General features: G+C 36.1%; 1 protein-coding gene across 2 annotated transcripts in view; it reads right to left on the bottom strand.

Annotated features, from left to right (window-relative positions):
- The window catches only part of NETO1 (neuropilin and tolloid like 1), a 63,246-nt gene that overhangs the window by 23,654 nt on the left and 26,898 nt on the right, over positions 1 to 12,694 (bottom strand). For both annotated transcript variants that reach the window (XM_053946200.1, XM_053946191.1), the window contains exons 5-6: positions 5,835 to 5,876; positions 5,594 to 5,721 (exon numbers count right to left, since the gene is read on the bottom strand). In XM_053946200.1, coding sequence (XP_053802175.1) covers positions 5,594 to 5,721; positions 5,835 to 5,876 — 170 coding nt within the window. The remainder of the gene's footprint in view (positions 1 to 5,593; positions 5,722 to 5,834; positions 5,877 to 12,694) is intronic.

Below are 12,694 nucleotides of genomic sequence, written 5' to 3'. Positions count from 1 at the left end.
ATTTTCTGCTTGTTTAAACATAATTTATTCATCTTGTACTGACCATATATACATATGCTGGACTTTTAAAAATTCATAATATTATTTGAATTATTTGTATGTTAGTAAGCTTCAGAGCTTCTTCAGAGAAGATAATCTGAAGCTTGCAAAAGTATCTCTGGCTGGTAGGTTACTCAGCCTTTAAATTTTATTTTTCTCTAACATTTCAAGAATCACCAATCAAATGGCTCCTATTAAGTTTTAGTGCACTACTTAAAGCTTCTCTTCTACAACTGATTAAGAAGCCTCCAAAAATTAGTGTATCTTAGTCTGCCAGTGCCAACAGCTTAACTGCTTTTCTTACACGTCTCATCTAAGAGCACAAATTTCCACTTCACATGGGAGAACAGAAAATGTTTTGGTTTAGTCATATTAGTTTAAACAGATTCACTTGCAGCTCTGCAATTTTCTTCACCTCATGTTTCCTCCTGACTGTCTAGGAAATGCACGTATACCAGCCCAGTCTCTCTCCAGACTGCACACACAATGAAGGCAGGCACCTGGAACCAAAGCGTCATCCCTCCATTTGATCAGGAGTGTGCCAGGTAGCAATGCAAACCCTCAGTAAACATGCAAGTGTCTTGATCATTCTGAGTCCCACTGCCCGGCTGCTGGCCAGCTTATTCTTGGGCTGGCCCCACTGCCTGGGCAAGTCCAGCCACCATGGCCAGGCCTGTCCCAGTCTCGTTAATCATGTCCTGCCCACTGCTCCCCAGTGGCTCTGCTTGAAACAGATGCCACCACTCCCTGGCAGCTCAGGGTTAAAGATGCTGCCGTGATGTGTCAAATCTAGATACTCATTAATTGACACTTTGGGTTTCCTTAATCTCTTGTGTTAAATCTTGCATGCTATTACCTTTGTCCAATATCCTGTTTGGTTTGGGCAAGAGAATTAGACATCACTTTTCCCAACTACTTTAGAACTTCATTTTATTTCTCATGGTGCAAATAAAGAGGCTACTCCCACTATTCCTTCAGTCTAAATGTACTTATTTCTTATTCCTCCAGAACAGATTATTTCCACTGGACTACATTCAAATTAATTCCTGTTTTGATTCTGTTTTCTGAGGTGCCCAGAGTGTCTGATAATAAATGGAGTTTTTAATAGCACTGCTTACTGTTTTTTTCCCAACATAAGATTATCATATTTGTAAATAATTTATTACTCATACTATCAAGTTTTGCTGTGTTATTTTTTCTACAGAGCCTCTCAAAGAACAAGCATGACAAATATGTACATTGCTGGGAAAGTTACCCACCAAAAAGAGCACAAACATGGTTTTGTCTTCCTGGGGGCTTTGTCAAACTATGCTGACCCATCTAACATAGAAAAACACTTGTTGATATTATCCTCCAATACTTCACCCTTAACAGAAAGTAAGAAAACTATAATTCTATTCATTTTCTTATTTTCTAGTCCTAAATACAAAATCTTTGTGTATCCACTACTTGCAGCAAATGATGTCCATGAAATTTTTCAAATCACTGTGCAACAAACTTATACACTTCCTTCTTTGGGCTTTGTTCTACACTGAAGAATTTTCAGATCAGGAAATTCTTCCAGCACTTTACTGTTCTGGGTGAGTTGGCTCTTTCAGTCAGCAGCTCTCAATTTTCCATTCTTGCTCTGAATACTAATTGCGGTCACATTCTACATGAAGTGCAGCACCGCAGTGTTACTCCACTCAAAACTCACACCTATCTTACTCAGCAGGAACTGACTTTGAATGATTACAAGAAACACAGACTTTACAAATAGTCACTTTCACTATATAAGACTCTAGCTCTGCATATAAGTTGTGTTCAGACTGCCTTCTGCACTTAGAGAATGTTTGGGTTCTGCATGCATTTCAGATTTATTTTTGTCTCTGTGTGTGTCTGTGTTGGAGAGTGTGTGTGTGTGTGATATAAGGTAAACAGTGATGGCTCTCTTTTAAGTGTGTGCAACAAATTTTCTGCTTTCTGTCCCATTCCAGAACACTGAGGATAGAAGCGTTAGACCCAGACTGTCAGTTTGAAGCTCAAGCTTAGAGACCTCAAGTACGCACTTCCTGGCTGATCTCATTGCTCATGTATTGAGCTCAGACTTGGCTGGAATCTGGAATTGGAAACCAAGGGAAGGACTTGCATCTTGCTTCTGCAGACAGTTTAGACTGGATGAGCTTACGCCAAATGAAATTGCAAGCAACTCACATTCTGGCATAGTTTAATTAAGAAACTAAAGATTAAAAAATCCAACACAAATTCTCTCTGAGAAACTTGCCTTTTAGGCATAATTCCCAGTAACAAACTGTGCAGCCCAGGGTACACAAACATGTGGGTTTAAAGATGTCTGCTGAGTTCTCACTGTTCTTTGCAGGAGAGCTTGTTTGCATAGGTGCAAATTGACATAAATAAAAATGATGTCATTAAATAACTGTACTGAATATATCATCAATTCAAGGTTAGATAGGGACAAAGGAAGTTGGCTGTAAAAATGGACAGTAGATTCCAGTTCAATTGAATCAGATCCATAAACAATATTATCATAAACCTTACTTCATACAAAGTTCTTAAAAATTTATCCACTTGATCCTCCTTCCTTAATATCTGTATATTTTTCAACTTGTCCCAGTATGATGAAACCATAATTGCATGTGTGTGTTTCTATGCATGTATATACTTGTCTGTGTGTACATAAATATATCTGTTTGAAAACCACACTCAAGTTCAAATGCTAAATTGGGCTTACCCCCCCAAAGATTGATCTAGGCTTGAAAAATCTTTTTTTTTTTTTTTCCTAGCTTGCTGTGAAACCTTTCAACTCCACATTAGGAAACACTGATTTATATACTTTTATATTGCTCAATCTCTCCACATAGGTAATTCTGTAAGATGGGAACAGCAGGATCCATCAAGAGATGACCCAGTCCAGCCCTCTGCCTAAAGGTAGGATTATTAATGTTTCTCTCATTTTTCACAGTTTGTTATCTAACCTGCACTTTCAGACCGCTAATAATGCCAGCTGAACCAATCAACCCTCCCTGATGTTTGAATTTTTTTCTTTTGTACTTAACCTGAAACTTTCTTTTAGAGTGTGGGACCCTGAGTTATCCTACAGATACAGGCACCACATTCCTTCCTCCTTGTAAGAGCCTGTTATTGTATTGTATTACTCTCCTTCACAAAATCTTCTAGATGACATTAGATAACATTCAGTATTACTTCATTTTTCTAAAACTTTCTTGTTGCTCTCCATTCCAGATGCCCTTCAGCTAGGATATGTTTTTTGGAATGCAGCACAACTAAATGCAGACATGAAAGTTTGTGAAGAATTAATGAACTTTAATTTTTATTCCTCTACTAAGAGTGGTAGTTTAGTATTTTTCTGATACACAACGTATTTTCAGTTACATAAATACCTAGTCTGGAGTTTTACATCAGAACTGAAGTATGGATAAATACAACAGGCAGGTAAAATTGTGATTTTTAGCAGGGTTTTGAATCATATAGAATTTCAGAGTCAGACCAAGTAAGAATATCACAATTACATTATATGATCAACCATAAACTTGAATTTAGACTATAAGGAAATGCCATTGGCTTAATTAACTGTGATGATTCTAATAACAATTCTGTGTTTTCTTTTTTCCTTTCTACTAATACCTAAATGCATCATAGAAGAGTTTAAATTTGAAGGAACGTATAAAGGTCAACTGGTCCAACTTCCCTGTCATAAGCAAGGATGTTTTCATCTAAATCCAGTTGCTCAGAGCCCCATCCAATCTGGCCTTGAATGCTTCCAGGGATGGTCATCAACCAACTCTCTGAGCAACATGATCCAGTGTTTCACAACCCTCACTGTAAAAATGTCTTCCTCATATCTAGTCCAAATCTCCCCTTTTCTAGGTTAAAACACCTTGTCTTACCGCTACTGATAAAATGCTTGTCCCCTTTTTCCTTACAGGCTCCCCCTTAGTACTGGAAGGCTGCTACAAAGTCTTTCCAGAGTCTTCTCTTCTTTGGACAGAACAAACTTTCATCTCTGGAGAGGTTCTCCATTCCTTTCACTATTTTTGTGGCCCTCCTCTGGACTTGCTCCAAGAGGTCAATGTCTTTTCTGTGCTGAGGACCCCAGAGCTGGATGCAGCCCTGCAGGTGGGGTCTCACCAGAGCAGAGCAGAGGGGCAGAATCTCCTCCCTCTCCCTGCTGGCCACGCTGCTTTTGATGCAGCCCAGGACACAACTGGCTTTCTGGGCTGGATGCGTACATTTTTGGGGCATGTTCAGCCTCTTATCCACCAGAATCCCCAAAACCTTATCAGCTGGGCTGCTCTCCATCTGAAGTTCATATCAATACTGAGATTTGCGCTGAATGAATATGAACTGCCTATAACATATGGAATTCATCAGTCCAATAATTTATTTTCACTACTTAGTGTAGCAAAATGGGAAGCTCATCTACTTAATTGAAAACCTCTATCAATATTAACTTTATCCAAAAGTAAAAAAAAAAAAAAAAGTTATAAGATGAAAGTATATTCTGGAAATCAGTTATCTGTAGTCTTTATGAGCCAACTCTTTTCCTATACTTTCCCAATAGGAAAATGCTGATACTAATGACTTTTTCTCTTCTGAAAACCTCTCCTGAAGAGAACCCTTCAACATTCATCCAAGTGTCATTCTGATGATAAAACAATTACATTTTCAGTACAGTCTCCTCACTGAGGTTATACAAAAAAAACCCTTATCAGTTGAAAGACAGCAGAGAGTAGTGCATATATAAATTCTACTTTCTAAAACCTTTCCTGTCCAATAAAAGACAGCTATAAAAAGTATAATGTGGGGTGTCTTTTACACAGTGAATGCAAGTAGGTGGGAGGCATAAAGCTGTTCCTATTGCAAAGAGGGGAGAAGTGGTAGTGCAGCCAGCAACAATTAATGCATATCATAACTGATAAGTTATGGATAAGAGAGAAAATCAAGGGGAATCTAAGAAAAGTATTTTTTTAATTCATCACAGCCCTCTCATGTTTCTTACAAAGCCCTGGCTTGCTGACTGTGGAGGAAAAGAAATGAGAATACTCTTTTTGTCTCTGTCTCTAAACCAAAGGAATTAAAGGCTTCATATGGAGGAACATTAATTTACTTTAGTTCCTTTTTCACAGTTCCCAGATGAGAAACAATGATGACCTTAGGGAACCAGCAGTGCTCCCTTAGTTGTCTCTATGTTAGGTATTTGAAATATACTGAAAATTAAAATTATAATATTAATTCCCACTTTAAAACACACATTGATTCTTTAAAAATATGAGAAAAATTAAAGATGAATTTAAGAAAATTACTTATGGCACAAAAAGCACATTAGTACTGCCCAAATCATCATTTATGAAGAAAGGTGGTTATTTTGGCTGAGATGACAAATTACCCTTCCACAGCAGAAGGAAAAAATAGTTTACAGTTCAAGCTGTAAAGTTATTAAACGAGATCTGACTGTACTAAGAAATGCACAATATATTAGAAAAGGCAATTTCTTAAATTAAATGGCAAATCAGCAAGTGGATGAAGGACTGACCTTGGATCGGGGTGGTGCTCGGATGTACCATTTACAGTCTACTGCTTCAGTTTCAGAAGCTTTTCCTTCTTTAACAATTTGTACAGATTCCACAATTCCTTCAGGTCCTCCCATCTCAAACTCACAAACTGAATAACAAAACACCAGAAAAAATGAAACCTGAACAGCAAACAAAAATGTTTTCTACAGCAGAGTATAAAGGCCTCCAAGTTAGAAAAAAACCCAAAAACAACATACCAACCTGGCAATGGCTTCAAAACGCCAAGGTCCTTAAAATCTGGATCTTAAAAATAGAGAAAGACAAAATTAGTTTTGTTCAATATCTAGGATGTTAAAATTCTATAATGCACTTTAGTTAAATAATTATACAGATACTTATTGGAAATGGGAACTATTTCAAAACTATAGCAACACAATAATTATTAATGCAGAAATGATTGCTACCATCATACCAAGATATTTTTTCTGTTCTGAAATCCTGCTTTTCTCCGTCTGTCTCTTTCAGAAGGGTACAAAAATATTTCTGCATACATTAGCAAGTGAGAACATCATGTTGCTAACCACATGACATTTTAATACATCAGCGTAGTGAAAGAAGATATATTTACAGATCCATTCAGAATCTTTTTGCCTATTTTGCATTTTGAAGAATAACACTCAACTTAACTAGAGAAATCTGAACTTAATTCTGTGTTTATGAATACTCTGCCATCCTTACTGACCAAAAGGAAACACTTCCTTTGTCAGAAGCATCCTTTTGGTCTCTCTGGAAAAAAATACCATAAGAATAACCATTAGCAGCTATTGTACAAACAATATAATAAGTCTAGTACATGAGCTATTTTCCATCTGATAAACATGATTGTATTTACTATCTGAGAGGGCTTGTATCAATCCTTTATAATCAGGTGTAATACAGAGATGAAATGAGTTTGGTCTTAGACCTGTGCTTCAATAGACAACCATCCATATACAAATCATCATTTCATAAAATTTGGCTCAGGTTGAAGATACCACCCAAAACCAGAAATATGGGAGGCTAAAACAATTCAAGTGATTTCTTAGAATAGACTGGTCTTGTCTGGGAAATTTTTATCACTTGCACTGCTTTTCTACCTAAAATGAATGTTGTGCACTATTTTTCTCATTTACTCATGAAACTGATCTTGTTTCAGAACTGGGTCAGTGTAGAAAGAACTATAAATAAAAATTTTTAAAAATGTAGAAGAGAAGCATTGGAAGAAGAACATGCATCAAACGAAAAAAATACTCACAACCAAGCCACAAAAACTGCCCTTTCCCTCTAGCCTTAGTCAATTAAGAACAGTAAGAATCATAACCAGATAATATAACAAAGTAGTCTAGTGCTGTATAAGCAAGATCAGCCATTTTAATCTAAACAGTCAAATTGTGTTGACTTCAAAACCTGGAGTTGTAAGATCACTTTTTAAATTGCCCCTCTATAACCAGGCTGCTGTTCTTCCCAAATGTCTTTTACAGTTGCACAACATAAATCATGAGTAAATACTCATGAACGTACAGGACTGCAAATACAGCTGAGTAGGCAGTTAGTATTAATTGTTACACATTTTTATAGGTCAGTAGATAGACATGATTACCAACAACATTAAAGGTAATGAAATATTTCACCGAATGTACTTGGGATGATGATATCTAGCACTGAAAGTGAGACACTTAAAGGAAATTTACTTTTACTTATGGTTTGAATTACCATCCCAACGGTATCTCATGTAACTTGCATTTCTTCCTTTTACTGAGTTTGCAAGGATTACTCTGATTAACTGAAAACACTCCATCACATTAGTAAAGTACATAGGAGGAAAAAAAGCAAAAATCGTCCTGCCAGAATTTTCCCCATATGAGAGTTTTCATATAAAGCAATGTTAGTAGAAAGAATCCAGGCTGAAGTACAATCTAGACCATACAATTTGACCCACAAAACAACTCTGGAAGTATGTTCTCATTTAACAATACAGTAACATTGGAACAACACATACAGAAATGAACAATCCGTTAACACTCTAGAAATATGGTAGACCTGCTTAGTTTTAAAAAATAAATTTTTTCATGTTCTCAACAGTTCAAGACTGAAAGAGAAATAAAAAGTACAATATCTAAGGTGATAACCCTTCGTCAAATATTGCTATTATACCAATACTACTATAATAAAAAAAATCTCTAAATAAGGTATTATCACACATGCTTAAAATTCACCCATGTTTGAGCATATTTAACTAGCAAATATTTGCTTTTTAAATAGTGTCCCATTAAATGGATTAGATTTTAGCAGCTCTTCTGCATGTAATTCAATCAAATTGTTATTCTCAGTCTGGCTGGGTCAAAACATTAATGTTATATAAACACTGACTGGCTAGATCTTACAATAGACAGATCAAAATCATGTTCCCATGTGGAAAGCACCCAAGACTGGAAAATTCTTCTGTGAAAAATAAGATGGATCACCCATCAGTAGAGGAAAAAAAACAGAAGCAAAATAGGAAGCAATATGGAGCTGCTAGAGACAATCCAACAGAGGGTCATGAATTTTTTAAGGGACAAACGAGGAAAGGCTGATAGAATTGGGATGGGTCAGTCTGGAGAGGGAAGGGTCAGAGGTGATCCCACCAATGTGTACAAAAACCTAATGGAGGGGTGCAAAGAGAATGAAGTCAGGCTCTTTTCAGTGGTGTCCAGTGACAGAACAAGATGCAATGAGCACACATTGAATCACAGGAAGTTCCATCTGAATATCGGGAAACACTTCTCCAGTATGAGGTGACTCAGGACTAGCAAGGTAGCCAAGAGGTTATGGAGTCTCTATCCTTGGAGATATTCAATAGCTGTCTAGACATGATCCTAGGCAAACAGCGTTAGGTGATCCTGCTTGAAAATGGGGTTGGACAAGTCAACCTCTAGAGGTACCTTCTGAGACCAGCCATTTTCTGATCCTCTGATTTTGTAATAACTAAACAATAGAATTGGATAATAGTGAAGTAGCCAATCAAAAGTCTAGACCTGTTATCTGAGGTAACAGCAGAATTTAGACGAATCTCTATCACAATGCAGACTTGGTTTTGTGGAATTTGCTCTGAGTTGCAGGATCACATATATCCACCCTGGAGAAATATGAAGTACTTAGGCCTGGTTTCAAAAACCTCAACTAGGTCTTCATGTGAGACAGTAAAGATTTTGCATGCTAACTTTGGAATCTATTTTTTCCATGGAAACCATACTACATGTCTTTATTTTTCATTTCACCGTTCCTTTGTGAGAAGTCTGGCTCTTCTAAGTAGCTGGCAAACATGGAATAGAATTTAAATAGAAAAATAGGAGGCCAATTGAAAGGAGTTAGGGAACCTAATGCTCAAAAATTTTATGAAATTAAGAAAAATGTAAAGGTAAAAGGCATTGTACATCAACTGGACTAAGTCTTCAAGAAGTATGTAAATGACCTTGTTTACAAGTACACTGCAGCATCTTTTGGGATTGCCCAGCTGAGGTATAGCCACACAGAAACTTGTTTACCCACCCATGCATGCACGTATGCATGTAACGCCTCACTCCATGTCACTTACACAGAAAGTGAAATTGTTTAAAGTTATATTACTTGAATAATTTCTGTAAAACACAGGAAAAATGCATAAAGTTCAAACTCATTACTAGTAACATGATGTTCTGCTGGTAAGTATTATTGCAAATCAATTTTAAACTATCATATGTTGAATTAAAAATTCCACACTTATATAAAGATCGTTCAACTTGTCTTCAAAGAGAGATGGCACAAGGCTTTTAAAAGTAATGTTGTAATACAGAAAAAATTGAGTATTTTTACTCTTGAAGGCAAGAAACAAAATTTGCAAGTGCACCTTTCACATTTTATTCATCTTTCCTTAGCTTTTCATATAAAATTCATCTGGGCACTTTCTTACCCAGCAAACTTCAAGCCTGCTGGTTTCACTGATAAAAAATAATACATATTTCACTGTAGAAGTCAAAATATATAAGTCAAAATTTTAGTATCTCTCTTAAAAAATGGAAGATTGAGTTTATGTGTTCCCGATAATATCTGGACTACAGTATACTTAATTAGACAATTTTTTTTTTAAATATCTGAAGTGCAATACATACAGTAAAGAACATGAGCACTTGGTGTAGAGTTAAAAGTCAAGAGGAAGGAAATGTGTAATACAAAATTCTGGAGCTGAATAACTTCTGAAGTATTTTCCTCTTTTTTTCCATAAATGAGATGTGGAGGAATTATTTGAACTATCTGAATAAACCATACACTATGAAGGCTTGAAGTTTAAAACCTAAGAGGGTTTTGCTGTTTGTGAATACAAAAACCTCCTTTTTAATGGATGCATACAGAAAGTACTCACAATAGGTTGAAGCCATATTTCCGAATCAGAAGTAGGGAAATTGTCCACTTTTATTCACTGATCAGACAGCTGTAGATATATCTTTTCACTTCTCTGTCTTTGACTAGAAATAGATATTAAAGTCTTATCCATCAATATTTAAGTAATTTTAATGCATGCACCTGCTTGTCTGTCAGATAACTTATTAGAGACCTGATTTGGCATGTAAATTCTCATAGAAAAGAGAATTGCACTATACAGCAAGCCACTAATTATTTATCTGTAAGTTTACTAAGTCAGGTTCTTTTACAATGATTTCTGGGAGCCTAAACCAGCCTTGCACTTTTGAGGGGTGAGGTATAGCTCTCTATAAAAGCAGAGCTTGCACAGCTCAATACAGAAAAGCATGATTATTCTAAGGTTATTTTGTGTCAGCGCCCCATAGTATATGATGGTAGAGCAAAAGTATTGGAAGAAGATGGGCAAAAGATTTTAAAAACATAAAAATCTTCTCAAATAATCACTAATATAATTCTAAAATAGAACATTTCAGTACGTAAACAATTTTTTGTGTGGTGTTCAAAGGAAACTTAGCTATTCAGCTGGGGAGAGTGAAGAAAAAATAGTAAGAAAAACAATACGAAGTTAAATCTCTATGCAAAACCCCACAAATTATTTCTTATTAGCCTAAAATGAAATTTGTTCTGCTGGCTCTTTTCATATTTGTAGTATTTTTAAAACTTCCAAATATGTCTATATTTGTACTAATGATATCAAAAGATGTTCAAAGAAAGCCTATAGTTTGCTAGACACTGTGGTAAGTTCTGTAATAATTATAGTTGGCAATATTATGTGCTGTATTTGTTCTTTATTTTCTATGTTTTCTTTTTAAGGATAATATTGTGATCAATTGCAGCTCTTTTGAAGACTACATATTTGTAACCTAAAATAATGCTTCTCAAATTTTTCACTTCTTAATATCGTCATGAAAGAACTCAAAGCTGATAAGTGCAAATGTAGCAGTGAATATGACTCCTGCTATTTCACCTTTAACATCTACATGCCATTAAATCAGCAAAAAGTCATATGAAAGCAAATATTGTGGAAATAACATAAACTATTACTCAAAAGGTTGATTTATACAATACCTTCTTTCTTTTTTGGTTTTTTTTTTTGTCACTTTACGACTCTCAGCTCATACTTACAAAGTATATGTTTAGTGTAATTATTATATATAGAGTGATTTGTAAACTAATTATATTGCTATGGTGAGCTCAATAAAATGAGATATACTGCAAGTGTTAGCAATGGACATTTGTATGCCACAATTAGGTGTTTCTTTATTTCGTTGCAATCTGCTTAGAAATAAAAAAGACAACATCAAAAAAAAAAAAAAAAAAAAAAGAAGAACAAAAAATGAAAAACAAAATCCATGGCTTTGCATACCTTCTTGCTAAGATTGGTCAAACTGAGCAGATAAGAGGCACCTGAATAAATTCCACTGGAACAGAGCACATGATAACAGAAGTTGCAGTTAAATTTCTATTTTCATGCAAACAATGACAGGCTTTGAGATTTTATCCTGCTTGTCTGTTGTCTATTCTGCAAACCCTTTAAAAGGTAGGGCCTTTCTCCTGTGTAAATTTTGTTATGGATGGGAGCCATGTCGGAAAGCAAAAGGTTGCATGAGATTCTGGGTCTCAACCTCAAAGGGTGTTTCAACCCTTTGATTTGTGCTCTGAAATCCCAGAACTGAGAAGTGTTTTTTGGAACTGTCCTAGTGCCAAAGGAGAGCAAGAATGGGCAGCAATGTCATACTCAAACTGATGAGTGGAAAGAGGAAGTCCTGGAGCCTTGCTATGTGTGGGATCTTTTTTATTATGTTAAATATTTACACTAGCAGCTGAGCGCTACAATTAGGCATTATATTCCCTTTATGCGGTACACTCTGTATGGAAATGCAGGGAAAAAATGATCCCATGATGAATATTTCAAGGGATACATCTACCTTCACCTACCAGTTGCCCGAAAACATTGAAACAAGACTGAACGAGCTCAGGAGTCCACTTTATCTGAGTAATGCAGCCTTGCTGTGACAGTGCAGCTGACTTGATCGCCAGGACTGACTATCAGTCAAGGGCAGCACCTTGTCTGTGTCTCCCCAAGATAATATCCTGGTGGCTTCCTGTAATTGACTAATCATCTCTGAACTGGGCTAGGAAGAAAGATGTGCAATGCTATGGTGCTTTTCCTGAATAATGTTAAATTCTAAGTGTTCCTAGTCATGCAATTTCAGCAGGATACTACTAAAGGCTCAGGATTTGTCTCATCATTTTTTTTATAGATGACTCCTAGCCCAGTCCAAGGAAATAACACTTTAAGTTCATATCAGAAGACCAGGGGGAAAAAATGAGCCCAAAGATTTAGCCACAACTGAGTACCAGGCATTACTTCTGCAGATTGGACCTATTTACGCGTGGCTATTTCTTGCTATCACTGAGTGCAGAATCTGCACATCCTTTTTAGGATATTTATGCTGTATCAGTCTGCTGGATGTATTTCTCAGGACAGAAGGATCTTATGAGAATAACTTTGTGATTTAAAATAGGCTTTTTTGTTTTCAAATGAATACATTCACTATAGTGTTCTTTTGAATAGCTACATCTTATAGTTAACAGAATTACTACTTGTGCTGCTTCAAATAGCACTGTATGACCTGTTG

This window comes from Vidua chalybeata, chromosome 1, assembly GCF_026979565.1.
Source record: "Vidua chalybeata isolate OUT-0048 chromosome 1, bVidCha1 merged haplotype, whole genome shotgun sequence".
In the NCBI taxonomy this organism is placed as follows: domain Eukaryota; kingdom Metazoa; phylum Chordata; class Aves; order Passeriformes; family Viduidae; genus Vidua; species Vidua chalybeata.
This window is presented reverse-complemented; position numbering and strand designations above follow the sequence as displayed.